This window comes from Oreochromis aureus, linkage group 11, assembly GCF_013358895.1.
Source record: "Oreochromis aureus strain Israel breed Guangdong linkage group 11, ZZ_aureus, whole genome shotgun sequence".
Taxonomy (NCBI): Eukaryota; Metazoa; Chordata; class Actinopteri; order Cichliformes; family Cichlidae; genus Oreochromis; species Oreochromis aureus.
The window spans coordinates 18,984,502-19,008,953 of NC_052952.1; the positions used below are offsets into that span (position 1 = coordinate 18,984,502).

The window sequence follows — 24,452 nt, forward strand, 5'->3', positions numbered from 1 at the left end:
GAACGAGAATGGCAGTGGCATGAGGAGTGAGGAAGGGGCAGAGGCGATTGATGTTACGGATATGGAAATACGCTGATGTGTTGATGTGTAAATTGAAGGATATCGTACTGTCAAGAATGACACCCAAACTTTTCACAGAGGGCGAGATAGAAACTGGCAGGTTATTGATAGTAACAGAAAAAAGGGTAGTTCTAGATAGCGATGATTTAGAGCCAACCAGGAGAAGTTCTGATTTGTTGCTGTTGAGTTTAAGAAAGTTGGAGGAAAACCATGAATTAAGTTCGGCTAAACAGAGGGTAAGAGAGGGAGGAGGAAGAGTAGAGTCGGGTTTGGTGGACAGGTAAAGCTGGGTGTCGTCGGCATAGCAGTTAAACTGAATATTATATTTACGGAAAATGTGTCCAAGTGGAATGAGGTAAATAATGAAAAGAAGGGGATCATGAACAGATCCCTGGGGCGCCCCAGTAGACAGTGGAAAAGGCTAAGAAGTATCTTGCCGCAAATCCTGCTTTATAAGTGACACAAAATTGTACATTTCATTCTTACAAATGAAACACAGAAGAAAAAGAGGTGAGTATCAATACATTTACACCCACTTGGATTGAATTATTCCTCTATTATTGATTTCAGCCTATTTCCTGGGTGCACGATTGTGTTTGTGGCTGTTTTCAGTTCAGTTTTTTCCTTTTCAAAGGTCTTAAAAATATGACAGACCTGAGTTTTTATTTCCCCATTGTAGATATATAAATTTATATTACATTTTGACCTCAGCCCAGCAGCCAGACCCTAAACTTCAATAAGTAGTAAAGGCAGAATGATTTGCAGCATTTTAGCTTTCACTTCAAGCTTTACATGTTTCTACAGTAATATCACCTTGGTGATTGCTTTTATTTTGTGTTCACATGTAAAAACTAAAACAAAGAAGAAAGATTAATGTGTGTCCTCAGGGATTTGTGTTGGTGTGTGGAACTGTAGGCTGAGGTTTATATTGTTAAATGGTAATTGTGTGACAATTTATTTCAGGTCATTTTACAAAGTAATGTGAAAGTAACGAGTAGTGTAATGAATTACTTTTTAATTATTATAATTTTGATACTGTTTTAAGAAAAGCAAAGAGTAATGTGTAATATGTTAATCTTTTTTTTAAATTAACAACCTTAACACTCGTCCTAGCACAAAACACCTCAAATATAAACTAATTAGTACTTACTGTCACATTGAAAGAAAATTTGTGTCAATGAACATGAACAAACAGATTAATTTTGCGACTAATTCACGTTTTCCCACGAGACCCGACTAGTGTATTAGACAGGGGCTAAAAATTTAAACCAGGCAAGCTCTTTTCCCATCTGTTTGTACAAAGTTAAAGTAACAACCTGCTACTTTTCTTCCTTTAATTTTCTCAGTTTGAAAGTTTGTGAATTTCACACAATGAAGTTGTTGCTTGTTATAAAAATTATATTGAGCTTGAATCTTTCCATAGAAGAAGAACTGGAGCTGGAAATTCCCCTGAGCTCACTGCATGATGTTCGGTATTGTTAGATTATCTCTGGAAAGTTTGGACTTAATCTTAAAACTGATGTTGATTTTCTCATCCTTTCACAGCACAATACAGGTAAAAAGTTGAAGGGTTTTGTGCATGTATTTAATTTAACTTGTAGTTCATTTAAAATCTTTTTTTGAATGCAGTGTCAGCACCTTATACACAGCAGTGCAGGGTGGTGCTTTTTATACTGTGGCTGCTGGTATAAATGGTTCATTTTTCATTGCATTCACTGGCTCTGTAACAATAAGACCTCCGGCCACGGTCCACTAATATGGTGTTTATAACACCACCCAGTTCTCCTGCTTTTTTTGTGATTGTCCATTAAAAGTGTTGAATTATCATACTATTACAAAAGACATACATATGAAATTAATGTATATTGAATAGAATTTAAATGTTACTATAAAAAGCAAGACTTCCTGCTTTGATCATGCTTCCAGTACACAAGTAGTAAAAATACCCCAAAACAACAGAAATAATTGAAATGGAAAACAGTAACACAATTTGTTATATGTATAAAAAGATAACATATTTGTCCAAAGTATTTCAACACTGAGCATTTTAAGAAATATGCTGTTTAATTTTACACCAATAATGCAACACTAACAATACAACAAAAAGATCAAAGAAACAGTAGAGTTACACCAAACATTATCAGACAAACAGAAAAAACAAAGAAAAAGTGTAGAAAAGTAAAAATTGTTAAAAAACAGACCTGATTTTAGATATATACATTTACATTGCAATACGTAGATAGTAAGGTTTTTGTACTTTTTCAGAATATTAAAATTTAAACCTTTGTCTTTAACATAAAATTCAACTTCAGATATTGATTTTTAAAATCTTATAAGAATTCAGAATTCTTTCTTATTGACACAACTCTTGTTTGTTTTCTATCAGCACTCTTCCAACAATCTGAAACTCAAATGCATTCCAGTTCAGCACATTGCCTGGCGTGAAGCTCCGATTATTCGAGTAGTTCTGGATCTCACAGGGGGAAAGGGTGTGGTCCCACATGTGGACATCGGACATCATGCCAACAAAGGACTGTTTGATGTCAAATCCCCCACCATGGGTATCCTGTTCCTGAGAAATGGCAAAGAGTTTAATTAGAAGATGTATTGTTCCTTTTCCCCCTGATATACAGAATAAATATTTAAGAAATCGAACAGATTTTACGGGACATTTGGAAACTTTTTGAATCTTTACTCAGACTTTTGGAAGCACTAACATTTTTGCCAGCATAGGTTACCATAGATATTTAGCTTAGGCAGTTTAGCACAGAACAGTTTATTCTAGATCTTCTTGGGCACCTCTGTGATTTTTAGATGTTTTAGATCTCTCAGAATTTCCTGTGGTGGATCACTAGCAATGACCTTTCACAAGACATTCATGTAAACAATTCCCAGATTTTTAATCAGTCTGATATTCATTGTGAAATGGCACATCAGATAGTGTCAAATGTGCTGGTAGAATGTATGCTCAATTCATTCTAATGAAATAGTCACAAAATGCAATCAACGAGTTTGTGAACACACGTTTGGCCAACAGTGTAGTTCATTAAATTGCTTCTATGCTTTTTGTCAAGTAGTCATAAAACAGTATCTACTCATCTGGATTCATGGAACGAACAGTGCTTCCAATTTGATAAAGGATCATTCAGTTAATATCTAGAGGTGTGAGTTGGTATATATATATATATTTATATATGCAGCCCTATGCTCCACCAGGAGTCTACAGGAAAACATGTATGTATGTATGTATGTATGTATGTATGTATGTATGTATAATATAATATAATATAATATATTATATATAATATTAATATTATAATATAATATATTTGGCCTCTGGGCAAATATATTATTAATAAATAAATAAAAAATAAATCTTTGGTATAAAATACATCAAACACTTATTTCAGCACTTCCAGGTATAATATCTGGTCAGACAACTCTTGAAAACACATGTGACCCATAAAACATACTCTATATCCAAACTTGCCACAATGTAGCACATATCCATGAACTGGAGCAAATGGATCAAATTTTGCGACTATCTTATATTTGTCAGTATCTGTTTGTTTGAAGATAAAGTAACAGTTTGCTATGTGTGGTGCTTTGTAAAGGTACCTGTCCTAAGACAATGATAATGGGTCCATTGATGTTGGATCCAGAATTGGTGAATTTTTTGCTTGAGGGGACTCCATTGACCCACAGCTGCATGAGTCCAGAGGTAGAGTCCCACGTAGAACAAATAGAATGCCATGTGTTCAACTTGTAGGCAATCCCTTCAACTTTATTCGACTTGCCCCTGGCCCACAGGTCAAATAAGCCATTTGCAGCTTTCTTGAATATCAGGAAGTTATTGATAGCAGAGGGTGTAGCCAGAGAGAACAAGGAATGGTCTCTATTGAGGTCAGTAAAGGACCTAAAAGCAGTGAAAAATAGATTTTATAGTCTGATATGCGGCAGTTACTTATTTGTTTGTTTAATTCAGTTTGTTTAATTAAAAATACCTGAAACACACGGTTACAGCCTTCAGATCTTGTCTTGATGTAGTCACCCTCACATGAGCTGTGTTGGTTTGTTGTGGGAAGGTGAATATTTTATTTGACAGATCTTTAAAAAAAAAAATAGAGAAACATATGAATAATGCAAATAGAAAAGTTTGCCCTCCACAGAGCAACAGCACTAGTGTAGCTAATGCTTCACAATAGAACAACACTTCACATTCACATTAAACATTAACTATAGGAATTCTGTTCCTGAGAAATGGCAGAGAGATGAATTAGCAGCTGTATTGCACTGTTATGTATTTTTGACTCATGTTTTTATGACAGATGACAAAAAGTCTCATAGAAGAATAATGAGCTTATTTGGAAAACATATTGCAGACATGCAATGATTTATGCAATATTTTATCATTACCAATGTGCATTCAAATTAAATGTATACAAATTTCATTGGTAGTGAAAATGTTGAATGCAACCTTTCAAAGCTCGACTTTTCCCTCCATAATACCTGCCCATATCTGTGTGCCCTGAAACATTCTAGCTGGAAACTCAGATCACTGCATATTGATATTTGCCATTCTTTGATTATTTCTGACATATTTGGAACTAATCCCTGCCTCTAACACTATGTATCAAATGTATTAAAAAAACAATTACAATAATAGGTATATAATTTGAAAGGAAGGAAAATTGGTTTAGCCATAAGTTTTGCCAAGCGAACGTATGGTGTGGTGTTTAAACATATTCTGTCTCTTTATATCGTAAGCTGTGTGGCAGGCAGTGGTTGGACCCAAACGCAGGACTGAGACAGAGTATTAAACCTAAAGGTGGCAGTTTTTATTCACTGGCAGAAAAGGAACTTAGAAACACAATACTTGAGCACTAGAAATAAAACCAAAACTCAAACTAGGAAGGATGATCTAAACTGGGAGTTCATGATGTGGTATGACATAACCTGACATAACATGACAAGTGAGGAACACACAACTAATGCAGAGGACACAACCGAGAGAAACACAGTGCTTGAACACACTGAGGGAAAACGAGTGAATGAGACACAGGAGGAGAGCACAGCTGGGAGCAATCAAACCTGACGAGACCAAGGGAAGCAAAACTAGAAACACTGACATGAGATAGGACCTTCAAAGTAAAACAGGAAGCACACGACAGGCACAGACTTGACACTGAGCTAAACCTACACTGAACACGAGGACACAAACAAAACCTAAAAACCAGAATTTACAGAACATAGAAGAACTTGAGTGCTAGAAATACAAAACTAGAAGTCGTAAGCGACCATGATGAAATCCAAGATCAAAAATAATAATACAAAAAAACGAAACACCGGGTCACCGACCCAGGACCGTGACATCTATTCCTGCTTTTGTTTTGAATAAGGATGAAGGAGTTGGTATATATCTAAAATGGTAAACAACACCTCTAATATTAGTATTTATCAGCACAGCAGGCTACACACTGTTACATTGTTATTAATTTTGGTTGCATATGTTAAATACTTCATAATTAAGATAAATAAAAAAAATAAAAAGTACTTTGAGGGACTGCAGTGCACGATGTCAGCATCACCAGTAGAAGCACCAGCAACATCTAATACAAAGACATACAAACATAACAATTCACATTGTTTATTGGTACTGGTGATACAAACAAATCTGTTGTCACTTTCATCAGCCTTCCGCACCACAATACATGTAAAAAACGTAAGGGTTTCTGCACATGCAATACATTTTGTTTCAATATGAAAATCATATCTTACCTTGGATTCAGTGTCAGGACTCTGTGCAACAGTGCAGGATAGAGCCTTCTATACTCGGGGTCCTTTTGTGAATGGTTTGTTTTTTAACAGTGCAGAATGGTTCCTTTTATATCATGGCTGCTGTTGTAAATGGCTAATTTTTTATGGCAGTCATTGTTTCTGTAAATTTCCAAGTTCCTACTTCCCGCACTTGTGTTTACAACTTACGGGATTAGATCCGAGGAATCTGAAAACTTCCCCTTCACACCTATAGCGAAGTTTGAATCAACAGTCACTAACATTCATGTCTTTGGGTTATAGACATAAGTTAGAGTATGCGGAGTAGAGTGTTTTGACAATCTTGTCAATTATAAGTGACACAAAATTGTGCATTTCATTCTTACAAATGAAACAGAAGAAAAAGGGGTACGTATCAATACATTACACACAAAGCTCAGCTTTGAAAACTCCACAATATGTAATAAAAAATGCAATATAAGCTTTAAAACCATTTTTATTGTGAAACATATTAATAGTATAGATTGAAAAAATTCTTTACGTTGGGCATAAAATTGGTATTAACAGTTTTGCTTGTCTTCTATCAACACTCTTCCTGAAAATCCAGAGCACTCCAGTTCAGCACATTCCCTGGAGTAAAGGGCCGCTCATTCTGGATCTCACAGGGGAAAAGGACGTAGTCCCACATGTGGACATCAGACATCATGCCTACAAACGACTGCGCTTTGTCAAATCCCCCAACAAAGGAGTCCTGTTCCTGAGAAATGGCAGAGAGAAATCGAATGACTAACAATGCAATGATTTAAAAAATATTTTTATACCAATACACATTCACATTAAATGAGCATATTTGGAAAACACATTATAGAAATTCTCTGACATTTTGAAATATTTTGATAACATTAATAATATTGTTTGTCCTGGATAAGTAGTCTGAGCCAGCTTAGCATAGTACACAAAATGGAAATGGTGAAATCCAAGCAATGTTCATTCCAAAAGTGCTAAAACTAAACCAGGAAAAATGCTGCTTCACGGAGGCTAAGACACAGTCTAGTACATATCTCTGTTTGTTAAATAGCGAATTGTGTTTTTCACTTTCATTATTTTCCTTGAGCATGACGTGAACTTTTGATGCACTAGTAAGTTGGTTACAGATCCAGAGCTTTGGACTGACACTAGCTAGTTTCCCCATTGCTCTGTGCTAAGCTATGCTAACATAATTAACCTCTCAGACCAAATCCCTGAACTTTGTCTTTGTGAGTCAATCCAGAGGTACCATTCCAGGTGGAACAAATAGAGTTGCACGTGTTCAGCTTGTAGTCTTGCAATGGAAATTCAGCTTCTTTGTCCCTGACCCACAAATAAAGCAAATCACCTTCAGCTTGTTTCATCAACAGAAAGTCATTGAAAGCAGACGCCGTTGCCAAAGAGAAAATTAAGTGGATTCTTCTGAGGTCTGTAAAGGACGTGTAAGCAACTAAAAGACATTGAGATACATAATCCTGTTTTTGTTATCATTATTATGATTATTGTTGCTATTTCATTTTGCATATTTACCTCTACCTGAGACAGACAGTTACAGCACTTAAGTCTTGTTTTGTTGTTAACAGCTTCACATGAGCTGTGTCTGTCTCTTCTGGGAAAGTGAACATTTTCCTTGCTAGATCTTACAAAATTGAAAGAAACACGTTATTAACACAACCAGTAACTTTCAGTGATGCTGATAAACAGATCACAGTTTCTTGAGCCTGGTGACATAATGACATAATAAATCAACTTTTTGGAGAAACTGGACTAAACTTAGGAATTACACTCAATGGAAGAAGAAGGAAATTGGCTGATTGAGAAATTGTTTGGTTGATTTTTCTTATTTGATTGTTTGTAAAAACTTGATTTATTACCCCGTTAAATGTAATTACATACATTAAGTTATTTCAGATAACACATGGAAATTTCATTTAATTCTAGAGGAATTATGCCCCTATTGCCATATTATGCTACATTATTAGTTTTGTGCAGCTCACCAGTCCATCACATAGAGACAAACAACCATTTGCACTCACATTCATGGGCAATTTGGAATCACCAATTAACCTAACTCTCCTAACTCCTAACTGTAATAACTGCATGATTTTTAACTGTGGGTAGAATCCCAGCTTCTACCCAGGGATTCTAGCCAGGGGTTTTCCCTGGCTAGAATCCCTGGGTTCTTCCTGGGTAGAATACCTGGGGAGAACCCATGGGTTCTCCCCAGGTATTCTGGAGATTGCAGATTTGAACCCCGTGCGGTGTCATGAGATTTAACATTGCTATATTATTGACTCACTTCACTCGAACATAATATGAACAATTTAATACACCCTCTCTGCATATCATGTAATTTCTACACCATATAGTTACACTTCACTTTAAAGCATGAGGGAATTGTGTTGAATACATGCAAGATGCTTATATAAATCCAAGAGATGGCCTATTCCTCTTTTTCAGTGTATAGTGAAAACAGTAGACAAAATAATTAACATGAGTAGTGAACACATTTTAATCCTCAAATTCTAGTTATAATCCACAATTTCTATTTGTTTTGTTTTGTTTTGTTCTTTACTTTGAGGTGCAGCAGCACATGATGTCAGCATCACCAGTAAAAGCAACAGCGCCATCTGATACAGGGAAAACACACATAATCAAACATTGTTCAAACTTTTACCACTTAAATTAGAAACAAGGTCTCTGTCACTTAAGGCATCCTGCAGAAATACAGGCAGGAAAGTTTAAAAGTTTTTGTGTCGAAGGTATTAATTTTAATTTAATTTGCTGTAAATAGGGTGTATTACCTTGAAGTCATTGTTAGGATGTTGTGTGCTACAGAGAGGGATTGTGTGTTTTATACTGATGCCGTTTGTTTGTTCTTTATTATGGTCACTGCATCTGTGTTTGTCTTTCCTTCCACTTTTGTTAAATGACACATTTTGTAATATTACCTTTGTACACAGTGGATTTGAAATCAGACAGTCAACAAGTGATTGAAGTGCAGACTTTTAGCTTTAATTAAATGGGTCTGAAAAAAATATTGCATTGGCTTTTTAGGAATTTCAGCTATTTTGATACATAATCTTCCATTTTCAGTGACTCAAAAGTAACGTTATGTAAATTGACTGACAAGTATTTGATAGCAAAGTGTGGTCTGTTCCCTCATTATTTCATGTCAAATTAAGCAAATAAAAGATCTAAAGTTCACTCAGTTACTCTGGTAACTTCCTTGCATCTGCACGGCATCATCAGGATGAAAAACTAAAATAAAAGTAGTGCACTAGCCAGCTCAGAAACATTAAAAAGCCTGTTACACCACAGACAGAGACAACTATACGGATGATTAAATTCCTTGATATTATAAAAAAAACCCTTCACAACCTCCACCCAACTCAAAAACACTCTCAAGGAGGTAGACATATAACTGTGATCTGCATGTCCTTGGACTGTGTATGGAAGCTGGAGCACCCAAAGAGAGCCCATGATCATATATAGTGTTATATTATAAATGCTACGAAAGTGTGTAAAGCAGAGAAAACTACAGACCAATGAGGTTTATATTATACAACACTCGGCAATATGTTACATTATAGACATAAAGAGGAAATGCAATGACATCGTGTTCTTCTCATCTAGGGATTCAAAAACAAGAAAAAAAATCAACACATTAGTTGCATTGTCCAGTAGAGCATGACACTTGAGAATGCCCTGCCTAAAATGGATGGTAAGGAAAGGAGAACCATCCTTATTCTATTCTATTGTATTCTTATTCTGACGTCTTAGCAATGGCTATCTTGCTGCAACTCATCCTGTCAAACCTGCAAACCACAGGTACATAATTTCATTAGGGATTAATAAAGTATGCTGATTCTGATGCTGATTCTGATTGAAACTAAGACTTGCTTACTACGACCACTATTAAGCTGTGCTTGAAGCTGTTGTCCTGTCAGCCACCTATAACGCAAGCAGTTAATTCTTAGAAACTTGTCCTCTTATTCAGTTTTGGGTTTGGGTCGGCCAGATCTTGACTTTCGCAGCGACGCAGCTGGTTCGAAGGCTGACAGCGTGGAAAGCTTGGCTGTGACCCAAGAATCACAAGTGGCTTGGCAGGTGGCCAGTGCGCAGGACCAGACGAGGCAGGACCAGACGGCGTGCTGACCTTTGGTGAAAACAACGTTGGTCCCTCCGGCGCACTGACCTCTGGCTCGGGCCGAGCAGGTCCCAGCAGCCTGCAGTCTGCTCCCTCTGCATATCCGCAAGCCCAGCCACCACCCAGGCCAGCGCCTCCACTGGCGGGGTCCGTTGTGTTTGCGCCATGCCACCTTCTGGGTTTCAACACAACTGTAACAATGACGGACCCGATACTGCAGTTTTACTGGGTTTTTATTCGCTCTGCTTGCTTACTGGGCAACTTTCCTCCACTTACCTTTGTACCATTTCAAGCTATTTGAATTTCAATAAATAACTGGAAAAATTGGGGTGTTCTCTAACTTTTCACTGGTAGTCAACTTACCTCGATCTCTTTGTGCTTTAGGTACCTGCCACGCCACTGGTCCTGTCTACAGCTGAACTTGCCTTTTGGATGTTGGTCAAACTCTCACTGGATTCACATCATCCGCTCCTCGCTCTGTTTCCCTGGAAGGAAATCTGTACCACACCCACCTGCTTGCCCTCCTGTCACCGATGTTCACAGGGAGTTCTGGAACTCAGGTCAGCCCTTCATCACTGCTCTGAACTCGCCAGTCAGAGCTTCACCTGCCTGTCCAAGCTTAAATACTCTGCCTGCAAAGTAGTGCATTAACAGTCTTTTCCCTCCTGGATGAGTTTTGTGAACCTGCTAACTGTCATCTTCTTTATTCTCACTGTACCTCACTAGATCACCACGCCACAAGCCACGCCCTGTGCTCACCACTCTTTGCCCATGCCACTTTAGACAAATCCCTTGTCAAGTTTACCTCTGTGTTTTTGGTTCAAGAATAAAGTTTGTGTGAGTTTTAATGTCATAATAATTTGCGGCCTTTAATTATTTCTTTAATATTTTCTTCTTTTTTTTTTAAGGGAAAAATACATCTTTAATGACTTAAAAAAACAATTGGGGGCACAAGACTGAAATTATTTTTTATTTTTTTTGAATAACAGTTTTCAAATTTTCAAGGCTAGATGTCGGGGGTTTCGGAAGGTTATTCTGTGTTAGCCTGCCTTATTCATTTCAAAATAAGTTTGGATTTATCTTTGAGATTGTTGTCTTGCTGGAACTACCAACTGTGTACAAGTTTTAAGCATCCAACTGTCGATCTGAGGTGATTGTGGCTTTCTCCATTTTATGAATGTGTTGTTCTCTTATTAACAGTGACTTGAGCTAGGTAAGCTAAGAGCCCAGCAGCTTTCTTTTCTGGTGGTTTGCTTATGTGCATTGTGGACAAACCTCTGGTCTTTCACGGTAAACTGAGGGAAGTCCAGCATGCTTGATATTGATAGTTAACGATGTAGCACTGTGCTCTAGCTTTTTAATCCAGCTAGTTTTATTTATTATTCCCATATTTATTTATTTTTTAAATCAAGATTTAGGTCTGTTTCTGTGAGCTTGTGTACAAGTGTTTTTTAGAGCTGCGTGGTCCTTACAGGAGAACCATTACAAATGCCATTTATAGAATATAAACATTAAACAGAAAATAAAATATTTCAAATGAGCTGAGCCTTAAAATATACAGCAGTATTAATCCATTTAATACTAATGGGGAACATTTGTCTCTAAAATAAATTTTCTATCATTGCCTTTCTGTAAAAGTCTGTACTGTATGCCATTGTTATAATTTCAAATTATTCCTATATTGTGACGGTATCAGTTAAGGTAAATTCATAAATAACATTATATGTATTTTTGTCAGCAGAGGATTTGATATGGTTACCGTATGGATAATAAAAAACCCAAAGCCACCATTAGGAGGCTTGTCCATACTTGACCAACGGCAGTCTATGTCGTATATATTTCTGATAGTCATATATAGTTCTATCAAACTTTATCAATTTGCACAACACTGAAAAACTGAAAAAGTCATGATGAGCATGTAAAGACTACTGCTGTGCTCAGAAGTCGAACAGTAGTATTTAGAACAATATGAAAATCAAAGAATGGTGTTTATCTTAGAAAGCAAAAAACAAAACAAAAACAAAAACAAACAGAAGTATTGCAACAAACTTTTTAGCATTTTTTATTTGGTATACGATAACAAATTTTTATTTTTTAAACCTTATCCTTTTGATTGGACATAAAATTACATAAAACTCTTTTAACTGTGCAACACATATTAACTGTGTGCCAAAATTATCAACAGATCCTTTGCTTGTCTTCTATCAACACTCTTCCTGTTATCTGAAAATCCAGAGCATTCCAGTTCAGCACATTCCCCAGAGTGAAGCTCAGCTCATCGGAGTAGTTCTGGATCTCACAGGAAGACATGGTGTAGTCCCACATATGGACATCGGATATCATGCCAATAAAAGACTGATTAATATCAAATCCTCCACCATAGGAATCCTGTTCCTGAGAAATGCCAAAGAGTTGAATTAACAGTTGCATTGCACTGTTACATATTTTTTTTCTGACTGACACAAAGTCACAAATAAAGAGAATGAGTATATTTGGAAAACATATTAAATAAATGCTGAGACATTTAGAAACATTTTAATTATATAACATAATAACAATATTGTTTGTCCAAGATAAGTAGTTTGAGTCACCTTAGCATAGTACATAAAATGAAAATGGGGAAATCCAAAGCAATGCTGATCCCAAAAATACTAAAACCAAACCAGGAAAAATGCTTCACTAGAAGTTTGGAGCTGCAATCCTTATGGATATCAGCACAGGTTCCAGACAAGTATTGTCAGGTCTTATCCTCTTTTTGTTAAAACTAAAATTGTGGTTTTCACTTTAATTCTTGTCTTTAATATAAAGTGAACTTGAAGCACAAGTATGTTGGTTACAGATCCAGCGCTTCAGCCTGTTTCCCCATCGCTCTGTGCTAAGCTAACATAATTAACCTCTCAGACCAAATCACTGTACTTTATCTAATATAAGCAACTAGTGTGCACCAGTCACAGTGGTGTTTGAACTGTACCTGTCCTAAAACAATAGACATGGGTCCAATGATGTTGGATCCAGAGCTGACGAATTTCCTGCTGGAAGGCTTTCCATTTACCCACAGCTGAATTAGTCCAGATGTAGCATCCCAAGTGGAACAAATCGCATTCCACGTGTTCAGCTTGTAGCCTTGCAATGCAAATTCAGCTTTTTTGTCCCTGGCCCACAGATCAAACAAATCACTTGCATCTAGTTTGAATATCAGAAAGTCATTGGAAGCAAGCGATGTTGCCAAAGAGAAAACAGGGTGGCCTCTTCTGAGGTCTGTAAAGGATCTGTAAGCAATGATAAGACACTGACATACATGATGATGTTTTTATTATCATTATTATTAATATTTGATTTTGCATATTCAACACTACCTGAGACAGACAGTTACAGCACTTAAATCTTGTTTTGTTGTTAAAAGCTTCACGTGACCTGTATTTGTCGCTTCTGGGAAGGTGAACATTTTCCTTGCCAGGTCTTAAAGGAATTAGAGAAATAAATTAATAACATGATCAGTAACTTTCAGTGATGCTGATAACCAGACCAGATTTCTCACACCTAGTCTTTAATAACATAATACATAAATTTACCTTGTGGAGTGGCAGCGCACGATGCCAGCGTCACCAGTAAAAGCAGCAGCGCCATCTGATACAAAGAAAATACAATAATGCAAAACAAACACTGCTCAAATTTTCACCTTTCAACTTTAGTGTGGAAATAATCAGGGGTGCACATAAGTGGTCCGCAGGTGCGCATTTGCTGTCAAAATAAAAGACGCGCACCAGATAAGAAGTTGCAGCACGCGTTTGCGTACATATAAAAGGCTTTGTTTTTGTCCGCTAGAGTGGGATTTTCACGGCATATTTTGCACCACATCTCTGCGCGTTCATCATTTGTTTGAAGCCAGCTCACCTCCTGCAACCACTTTTCCGAGAATACGCGCTTCTTTTGCAGTTCGGACTCCTTCTGACATTTCTTTGGAGGTGGAGGAACACCAAAGTAATTGCTTAAAGGAGCTTGCTTCTTCGACATCTTTAAGAGTTATGTACGCAAATGCGCGTTGCAACTTCTTGTCTGGTGCGCATCTTTTATTTTGACAGTGAATGCGCACCTGTGGACCACTTATGTGCACCTCGGGAAATAAGGTGTCTGTCACTTAAGGCAACCTGCTACAATATATAATACAGGCAGAAGTGGAAAGCATTAATTTAATTTGCCATGTATATCATGTCTTACCTTGAATTCAGTCTCAGGATGTTGTGTTGCATGAGGCAAGCAAGGGAGTGAGTTTTATAGTGACAGTGTTTGTTGGTGAAAATGGGTCTTCTTCATTGAGGTCATTGACTCTGGGTTTGTCCTGCCCTTAGATCAAGAACAAAGCATCTTTTGTAATATTACCTCTGTAAACAACCACTGGATTTTAAATCAAACAATCAACATGACTGGAGTACAGACTTTGATACAAGGGGTTTTTCCAAAGTGTTGCATTAACTTTGTAGGAATTTTAACCGTTCTGATTGATTGCCCCACAATTTTAACTTAAAACTAACAGGACAACTGACTGAAAGGCAGTTTCATAGCAATGTGAGGTCTGTTGGGTTGGTATTTTATGAAAATATCCAAAAGTTGATTCTGTTCATCTGGACGTAGCGTTTTGTGGGAGAAACGTTTCGTCACTCATCCAAGTGACTTCTTCAGTCTCAGCTGACTGCAGGTTTCCCCAAATCTTATGAACAGTAAATTTGCATAATGACTGAAACCAGCCCACTGAAGGAACAATGGGCTGGGAGGTCAGTTCCTTAATCATAATTATGCAAATTCTCTTGACCATTGATCAACGACCACTGACCAAAACCCACTGATCAAAGACCACTGATCAATGGCCATGAGTACCATTCACAGAGAGTTGGGGAATGGCTGCAATCACTGCCCCCCTTTTCCCTGTTAATGCCATATCGGCCCCCCTGGCTAAACTTTGCTAGATCCGCCCCTGCACAGTTACCAGCCGTCAGCTACGTAGAAAAGGATCCTGGTGTAGAAAGTAATATTAAATATATTCTAACGACAGGTTATCAAGCTTAAACGTGCTGCTGTTGTTCAGCCGCTGGTTTCCTCTTTCTGGTGCAAAGTGGGCCAAAAACAAAGAAAAGAGACAGACTCGCGACAGAAAAGCCGATCAACTGATCATTAAGCAGTTTCATGAAGTAGCGCAGGAGAGAGAGAGAGGCAGTCGCTCCATATATCGGTTGTTAAGCTTAACATGGGAACGCTTTACAAACATTCAGAGATGAACTTACACACTTGCTTTACTTCTCTCTGGGATCACTTCCTCGGAGATGAAATGCTAAATACACACAACCGCTCTATCACGTGAGCACACTGCTCCGACATGCTACGGTTATGAGCAGAGTTACGCAGTGTCGCAAGTTTTGTGAGGTGCTTTTTTGTTATTTAATGGATCGGATTACATTTTTTATTTCTGGCCGATATCCGATCCAGTAATTTAGGTCAGTATCGGACCGATACCGATACGTAATATCGGATCGGTCCATCTCTAGTTCTCATTAGGCTGAAAGTCTCAAATTTTCTTAACCAATTGTAAATCGTAGAACAACTTGCTACCACAGAACAGCAGACCCGTAACACTTAATAGACATTTTGATATACCATGTCATTTACTCATTGAATACTATATAGTTTGCATTTTTGTGAAGGAAAAAAAGGTGTTACATGTAAAATCCATCAGTTTACTGCACTCGATGACCTATTGCGCTTGACTGCACTGGGATTTATGAAAGCTACAGTAAAAATAACGTATTACGATGTCATTCTGAAACATGTGGGTCACATTTTCAAGTCTGTGAAAGGATGCTTCACATGACGTTGTGTATTTACTGCTCTAATTATAATGGCTGAGAAGAGGTCTCTTCTCCAATGAAAAGTGAATTCCATAGTCCTCTTTCTATGCTACCATAAAACTTCAGAAGTCTGAGTTAGTCAGATTAAATTGATATTTTCTAAAGTTCCTTTCCCTTCTTTGTATGACCATAGACAGTGAGTCCAGTAACACAAAGGCATTTTGTCCAAAAGTGCACCATTGAAAGATGTCCTGTTATTTTGTCTAACTGAGATCTCTTTATGGCCACTATGGGCAAGAGGAAGCAGCTGGAGTATCAATATTACTTTAAAACAATATTACTTTTAAGCATTGAACTGAGTATTATCTATCCTGTGAAACAGAAGTAGTTCAGTGTACTTTTGCTTTAGTGAGGACTTGGCTGTATTTTTTCCTCCTTTCTAGACACACAAATGAGTTGTGTTGTTGTCATATCTCAGTCTAAAACAGTCTATAGAAGTATATGATAGAAGTATCTTTAATATTTAGATGCATGTCTTCTCTGAAACATTAAACGTTTTAACAGCTGTTCTACCAAAAACATTAATCTAATGTATCATCTCTTCCGTCACAATATGGAAATGTTTTTGACCAACCTCCATTTATCAGTAACTTCGTCCTCGTGAGCTGCCAAAATTCCCACTAATCCACTCTGATTTTTATGTTTGCCAAAGCTTCATTATCTCTGACATGCCTTTGGACATTGGACTTGTTTACTTAGCCTGATGAGCTCCTTGTTAGTGCACAACAAGTCAGCTGTGCAAGTCAGCAAATTTATGGAGCAACCAAAAGTCAAAATACAATCTATAAGACAACAGATATACAATTATGGAGAACCTGTATAATTTAGGTATTGCTGTTGCTGTAGGAGGCATGGGTTTAAGATCTAGTAATGTTAGTTTCATCCTTAAATCAAACCATTAAGCGATAACAAGCATTAAAACTTAACACATCTAAATCCTGCACACAATTTTCATCAGCGTGAATTTTCTTTGAGTTTTATTTTAATATTTATTTTCTGTACTTTTAGGACTGGCAGCAATGATGCCAGCATCAACAATAGAAGCCACAGTGCCATCTAATACAAAGACACTACTCATATTGCAAATCAAACATTGCTTAGATTTTTAATATTTGACTTAGAAATAAGTTTTCTGTAGCTCAGGGCATCCTGCGACAATGTATAATACAATATTATATATTATATAAAATTTTATTATCTATATGAGTAGTTTCATGGCCAAATCAGATCTGTTTATTCAATATTTCATGTCAGATTTAACAGATAAAAGATCTGGAGATAATTCAAAGTGTTAAACTTGTAATTTGGTAGCTTTTTCTTCCATCTTATGACCATCATCAGGGGGAAAAATAAAATAAACCTGCTGCACACTAAAAGCCAAAAGGCCTGGAAGACCATTGTTAAGAAACAACAATCTCAATGAAGCAGATATATTGTTGTCAAAGTCTTCAATCAAGCTGCACCTTCCTGAGCGTAAATACAGAGAGTTTACAAAGTGCTAACAACTGGTTACTTGGAACAAAAATGGCTGAGTAGACTTTGCCAGAAAACATGTAAAAGAGCATGCACAGGAAACAAATCTTTGGACAGATTAAACCAAATTTAACTTGACTTAATTAGTTTTTCAGCTTCCAAAGACAAAACTGATGGCTTAAACCCCCCACAAACAAGCAGCATCTGAATGTGGCTGCTATAAAGGCCTTGGACAGCATCTAAAGCCAGAAAATACAACATCAGATGATGTTCATGGGTTCTGGATTCCAGACACTAAAGAATTTTCATCCTATTTTCATATTAAAACAATCCTTATATTAGTTTGATAAACTTCCTTTGAGCCTCTGAAAGTGGGAGACTGTAAATAAAGCTGTAAGTCCTACTTCGGTCACCAGTTGCATTACAGTTTGGTCCAAACTAAAATATCTTACGCCCTTTATAGCATTATTGTGTCCTATTTAATTCCAGCCAGTGCTAAGTTACATGTAAGAAATGCAAATTTACTGTTGAATTTTTTATTTTTTTTATTTTTTAGTGGAAATGCAGAAGGTCACTAACACTAAGAATCGGGCCTTCCAGAGGTTCTTTTAAGTTCCCAACAAAAATATATAAGACAAAAATAAATATCAAAAATAGAGGTGATTGGTGAGTTGTTTTTCTACCAGAGCTGATATTGTGCAGAGTCATTTACAGATCAAGTCTCTGTACTTTCACTTTGATTTTGGATGCATGAAAGGCAGAAGTAGTTTTATTGACTTTTATTGACCGCTAGTATTTGTTTGGCTGAAGAACGACCTGCACGGCAATCAAAAGTCCACGTGAGTGCACGTTTTTCACCATTTTATTATCAAAGCACTTGTTTGCTCCTGCATGTGCTCCTTGGACTTGTTTACTTAAACTCATTGATCGTTTTAACATTTGAACTGAACATAACAACACAATTTTCATGGCAATGCCATTTCTGTATTGTAAATACATAAAGATTTAATAGATGTGTGCGTTAATCATCTCTATGGTAATCGAAAAACACTTTTATGTGTTTCGTCATGTGTGATTTAAAGAAATAAAACAAACACAGCTTTCCTATCAGTGTTCTTACACAGTGTGTGTTCATCTGTGAGTTTCACTGATTGCACCACCGTCGGGCATCTGTTAAAAAGGAACTACTCACATAAACAATAAAAATCCCCGAGTCTTCTTTGTATATGGTATAGGTCCATTTATATATTTATACTGCTATCCAGCTAATGTATATATTTATTTAAGTGCTCATAAAATTACACAAATAGTACTTGAACAATCTGATTATTTTTAAAAAAGCCAAAACAAGGAAAAAAACGTCATTTATCAGTTTTGGCCAGTAGAGGGCGACATCTAAAACACCACCTTTTAGATTAAGTTGAAGTACTTAAGTAGAGATGTAGAGTTTTCAGATTTAATGGAGAAGTGTGGACTTCTCTGTCGATTGCACTTTGTGACACAGTGCTGATGGTGATGTTCTGGCAAAAAAAAAAGCTTCTTCTTCTTCTTTTTTTTTTTTTTACATTTTATTGTCATACACAGAAGTCACTGACTCGAAAAACATTTATAGCACAAGTTGATGAATTGTCAATTTATTGTTCATCTTTTACAATAAATTTACAATTAGAAATTCGTAAAATTATTTTTTATATTCATGCTCACCAGTTTTTGTTCTCAATGTTGCTCATGGATTAACCAACATGTAACGTAATCACAGCGACCAGTGTAACGCTTTCATATGATTATTGTAAAAGGGTTTAAAAAATCATCAAATATTCTTTAGTAGTTTATTTGACCAGATTTTTGACTTTGTAATTTTCTGATTAGTGACACGTCATGAGTTTATTTTCTATCAGTACTCTATCTATGATCTCAAACTCCAGTGCGCTCCAGTTCAGCACGTTCCCTGGCGTGAAGTTTAGTTCATCCACATAGTTTTGAATTTCACAGGAGGAAAGGATGTGATCCCACAAGTGGACGTCAGACATCATGCCAACGAAAGACTGCTTAAGGTCAAATCCGCCACCGTGGGAATCTTGCTCCTGTAAAGAATGCAGTGTTGAGATACAATAGATTAAAACTACATTGTACATTATAGTACATATAGTACATTATTAGTATATACAGCTCTAAATAAGTATTTATAATTTATCAATAAAATTGTACCTGTCCTAAAATTATTATAACAGGTCCTACGATGTTTGTTCCAGTGCTGACAAATTTCCTAATCGAAGGTAGCCCATTAAACCAAATCTGCACCAGTCCAGACTCAGAGTCCCACGTAGTGCAGATAGAGTGCCACATGTTTGGCTTGTAGTCTCGTCCTCCAAATTCAGCTTTCCTGTTCTTGATATGGGGCTCAATCTCTTTATTTGTATAATCCCAGAAGATCAGGAAGTCATTGGAATGAACAGGTGTAGCCAGAGAGAACAAAACGTGGTCTCTTTTAAGGTCTGTAAATGATCTGCAGGCATAGCAAAGGACGACTTATTTCACAGTCAGAGATACAGTTGCTTCTTATAGGAAATGTATACATATTCATTGCTACCTGTGACAGAGTGTTAAAGAACTGGAATCCAATCTTGACGCATTCAGCCTCACATGAGCGGTGTTGGATTCCAGTGGGAAAGTGAACATTTTACCAGACAAATCTGAGACGAGAGAAAGAGGAAGACACTTTTCAAGTGGTTTTCCTTTTTTTTATGAAAAAGGAAAATGCAGGAAGTTATGAACACAGAGAAGCATATGCGCGGGGTCCCGCCAACACTCAGATTTAATAAGAAATTAATAAGATTAGTAAGAAAACTTAAAAGAAGGAAATACTATATTTTTCTCAAAGGTTTTCAGTGAGTCAAATTCACATGAAGTCAGAAAGAAACAACATTAAAAATACAAATTTTAAATTTATCTAAACCCTTTTTGTTTCTCAGTCTTGTTACAAAGATTGGCTAGAAATTTTAATAACGTTATTAAAAAACAAAGTATCATTGAAAGTGAATAACAAAATACATGAACATCGTAGAAATCTGCTGTTGTATTCACTTTGTTCAGAAAAAAAACAAAATACCTTGAGGTCTTGCAGCACATGCTGTCAGCATCACCAGTACAGAGAACAGCTTCATCTAATACAAGGCCAAAAATCACAGCACAAATTATACATAATTATATAAATGGAACTTTTTCAAATTATTCTCAAGACTAGTGACACCAGTTTACTGCTTGCCTTGGATTCCTACAATAAACAATAGAGGCGTAAATTATCTACTTCACCTGTATTGCTCATTGTAAAAACAAAAGGAAAGAAAATGAAGTTTTGTATATAGCAGAATGAAGTTTACGTTCTTACACATGCCAGTTTTGAATGTCTCATCTTACCTTGAAATCTGTGTCTGGTACTGTCTGTGCAGCAGTTGTGAATGTTGTGAAAGTTTGAGTTTTATATACTTCTTCCCCATTTCTGGCGATTTGTCTGTGTCAGTGTGTTCACTTCCTTCATCCACTTCTTCTTTTTTCCTACCTTTTTCTTTTTTGCTGTAATCTGCAGTATGATGTTAATTGTGGTGAAAGTCATCTCAGTTGAAACTTTCCTTGGTTTGTACTAATACTCAACTAAACCATGAACTGAGTATCAGCGGGAGACTAATAAGCTTAAAACGTTTGACTGAGTGAAATAAAACAGTGAGATATGAAATTATTATGGAAAATTCTCAAAGTGATGCCTAAGAGTTGTTGCTGATGCTACATTGTATAGTTAACAACACAATAATGCCACATTTTTGGGGGCATATATATTAAAAATCAAATGGTATCCAGGACCACAGCTATTACTTGCTTATATAAGCTACTTGTTTTTTCATCTTCCTCACTGTTAGATGGTGTGATCATGGACAGAAGAGGGATGTCTGCTGTAGATCTCTGTCTTGCTGTTTTATAACATGTCCTTTGTTGGCATTGAGCTGTCATTGGTAAATTCAAAGTTAACTTTGTACATGATAATTAATGGTTATTCTGTATTACACTAAGGCATTTATAATGATAATAATAATGTAATGAACAATGGTACTGATAATAGTTCAGTTTTGAACATTCTGTGAAAACTGACATGTATGACATGTACGATAGCTTGAGGACTAAACTTTCTGACACCAAAATATTAGACTAATGATCACATAATTATTTCTGTTGTCAGATTGAAATGGACTTCTCTTGTTGATTTTAAATCTGAGTACCTTCCATTTGATAAGCTAATGTTGTAATTGCTAATGTTTGACTGCCTAAATTGATGTGTTTTAGTGGTTTTTTAATTACATAGCAATAACAAATATGGATGAGGCCAGTGCAGACACTGCTGTTACCTGTCTGTCATCAGTAAAAGCAGGTCTGAGATGTGACGCTGCTCCTCAGAGCTCTCCAATGGCACGAGCAACTGATTGTGACAACAAGGAAGGGGCCAGGGCCAGGGGCTGTACGGCTTTGCAGAATTATAAAAACAAAATTGTTGGGCGTTACATGCTTTCAATTAGGAATTGATGCCATGGGACAACTTTAAAATTAAAATGTAAAATTATAAAATAGACACACGTGGGGGAAAAAACTTTCCTGCCCAAAGGGTCAGGTGCTTGAGCACCACCTGGGGTCTATCTGTGCATGTGCCTGTTCAGCACTCTTTCTAAAGTCTGTAACTCCAGTGCCCTCCAGCTGATGGTATTCCCAGGTATGTAGCTATTTTCTTGTGGATGTCACAATAAAACAAACAAAAACACATAATCCCTCACATGGACATCACACATCAGTACCAACAAGCACTTTCTTTATGTCTAGCATCTTGCAAAACAGAAGGTAATTAGTGTTTTGAGTATTTGCTTGGAAAGCATCAAATAAGTGTTAAGTCTTCATGTCATGGTCCTGAATCTTTGACCCAGGGTTTTGACTTTTATTTTGCATTTTTACCTTAAGAAGATTATTTAAGTTCGAGCTTTGTGCGGTTTAGTCTTGAGTCTCTAGTCTTGTTTGACATTGTTAGATTGCTTTTGGTTTTTGTGTTTTGTCCTCATGTCTCCATGTTTACCTGTTTTTTCCCATCTCTCCGTCTCTGTGTGTCCCTCTCTCCTTCTCTGTTCCTCAGCCCGGTCATATCCCACTGTCTAGTTCACATGTCTTAATGTGGGTCTTAGTATGTGTTACTTCCTGTCTTATTTTGATAGTCTCTTGTCCTGCGTGTGTTATGTTCAGTGTTGGGTAAGTTACTTTAAATTAGTAACTTAGTTACATTACTAGTTACTTCTCTAAAAAAGTAACTCAGTTACTTCAAGTTACTCGTTACTTTCAGAGTAACTAGTTACTAGGGAAAGTAACTTTGGTTTTACTCAGAATTCTCTTGTTAATGTGTTGCTTCCGTAACTGGATACCCAGCCAGATTGCCAGTCTTCTAGCTTGCTTACTTGCCACAAGTGCACTGTGCCACCTACCAACAGAAAGGAAAAATAATGTACACATTTCCACGAGAGAAACCGACGCCTGGACCGTCGTTGACCGCCGCCATGATTCTAGCCTGCTTTTTACATCCAACACAAAAACTGCAGTCGTGGTGCTTTTGATTGTACTCAGAACTTGGAAATTCTGCCTTCTGAATAGGAAGATGTAGGTAACACCAGACTGCAGATGAGCTGGACTGGGACAAAACAATCATCCCGGGCATTTTGACTAGAGACCGGCCCACCATTATAGGAAAAATCATAAAGCCTTTGAATGAAAATAAACACTGTTGTGACAGTGATGTACACTGTTCTGATGGTATATATGTATCAATCTATCAATTGTTTGTTGTAAGACTCAGATAATTATTTTTTTAAAAGCGAGACATTTTAAATGAGAATAATAAAGAAAAGTATTTCCTTGTGCCCCCCTTTCCCTGTTAATACCCTACCTGGCCCCCTGGCAACACTTTGCTAGACCCGCCCCTGCACAGTTACCAGCTGTCAGCTACGTAGAAAAGGATCCTGGTGTTATTTGTCTCTCAGAAACAGTTCATAACTTCCCTTCAACTCATTCATGTCACCTAAAAGGTAAACCTGTTTCTCCATCACCTGTTCAACTCTGATGATTCAGTAAGGACATCTCCTGGTTTCATCTTCATGTTTCCCTCTCACCAGATAACCAAACCGATATCATGACCAGTAGCTTTACAGCTGTGGCTCCAGCAAACATCAGCTGATACTAGAAATTAATATTAAATAAATTCTAACAACAGCTGATCAAGCTTAAACGTGCTGCTGTTGTTTAACGCGACATCCGCTGGTTTCCTCTTTCTGGCGCAAAGTGGGCGATAAATAAACAAGAGAGAAAAGCCGATCAGCTGATCATTGATCAGTTTCATAATTGAAGTAGAAACGGGAGAGAATGAGAGAAGAAGAGGCAGCTGTGCAGCTCCAGCTTTGTGTCTTTTTCATTGTAGCTGAAGTCCGGGACAAACTGTGTTCCTTTTCACCTCAGTACGAAACGCGTAATATTTTCTCTGAATACCAGACGATTCTGTTTTTTAGGGGACGGTTGGCAACTAATAATTAACCGTATGAACAAAATAAAGTTCAACATCAGTAACATAGCACCCACACAGCTGTATAGAAACTCCGTCATGCTAGCTAGCACGCAGTACGAAAATGTCAGCATACCGAAAATAAACTCCACCTAAACTTGGTTTATATCTGACTCCGATAGACTGCAGGTCATAACTTCTTACCTGAAGTTCAGTTCACCTGACACGCGGACCGGCGGCCGCTTCGGGTCTCTCCTCTTGCCTCCCTTTTCCTTCATCCACCTGCTGGCTTCCACCACTTGCTAATGTTATTGAATCTGTGGAAGCTCCGCGATATCCACCACACGAAGTAACGAGTAACGAGCCTATCTAAATCCCAGTAACGAGTAACGCGTTCCTGGTTTTGGCATAATAACTAGTTACCGTGCTCGTTACCACAATAATAACGTAGTTACTGTAACGCGTTACTTAATAACGCGTTAGTCCCAAC

General features: G+C 37.1%; 3 protein-coding genes across 4 annotated transcripts; all 3 read right to left on the reverse strand.

Moving 5' to 3' along the window:
• Positions 1-2,194: 2,194 nt before the first annotated feature.
• LOC116331344 (serum amyloid P-component-like) lies at positions 2,195-5,908 on the reverse strand. Its single transcript, XM_039620100.1, has 5 exons — positions 5,839-5,908; positions 5,615-5,669; positions 4,065-4,167; positions 3,679-3,976; positions 2,195-2,632 (listed from the first exon to the last, which is right to left on the reverse strand). The coding sequence occupies exons 2-5, from the start codon at positions 5,667-5,669 to the stop codon at positions 2,414-2,416; spliced, it is 675 nt and encodes a 224-aa protein (XP_039476034.1). The 5' UTR covers positions 5,839-5,908; the 3' UTR covers positions 2,195-2,413.
• A 6,150-nt stretch (positions 5,909-12,058) lies between these two features.
• Positions 12,059-16,575, reverse strand: LOC116331342 (serum amyloid P-component-like). 2 transcript variants are annotated; one of them, XM_031754000.2, is made up of 6 exons: positions 16,487-16,575; positions 14,231-14,356; positions 13,585-13,639; positions 13,369-13,471; positions 12,984-13,281; positions 12,059-12,406 (listed from the first exon to the last, which is right to left on the reverse strand). In XM_031754000.2, exons 3-6 carry the CDS (start codon positions 13,637-13,639, stop codon positions 12,191-12,193), a joined length of 672 nt encoding a protein of 223 aa, XP_031609860.1. In that variant the 5' UTR covers positions 14,231-14,356; positions 16,487-16,575; the 3' UTR covers positions 12,059-12,190. The 2 variants fall into 2 exon arrangements, with proteins under 2 accessions (XP_031609860.1, XP_039475102.1); XM_039619168.1 differs by having other exon boundaries at positions 14,231-14,351; positions 16,487-16,504.
• A 2,411-nt stretch (positions 16,576-18,986) lies between these two features.
• On the reverse strand, positions 18,987-20,940 carry LOC116331340 (serum amyloid P-component-like). Its single transcript, XM_031753997.2, has 5 exons — positions 20,803-20,940; positions 20,495-20,549; positions 19,976-20,078; positions 19,594-19,891; positions 18,987-19,469 (listed from the first exon to the last, which is right to left on the reverse strand). Exons 2-5 carry the CDS (start codon positions 20,547-20,549, stop codon positions 19,251-19,253), a joined length of 675 nt encoding a protein of 224 aa, XP_031609857.1. The 5' UTR covers positions 20,803-20,940; the 3' UTR covers positions 18,987-19,250.
• Positions 20,941-24,452: the final 3,512 nt, after the last annotated feature.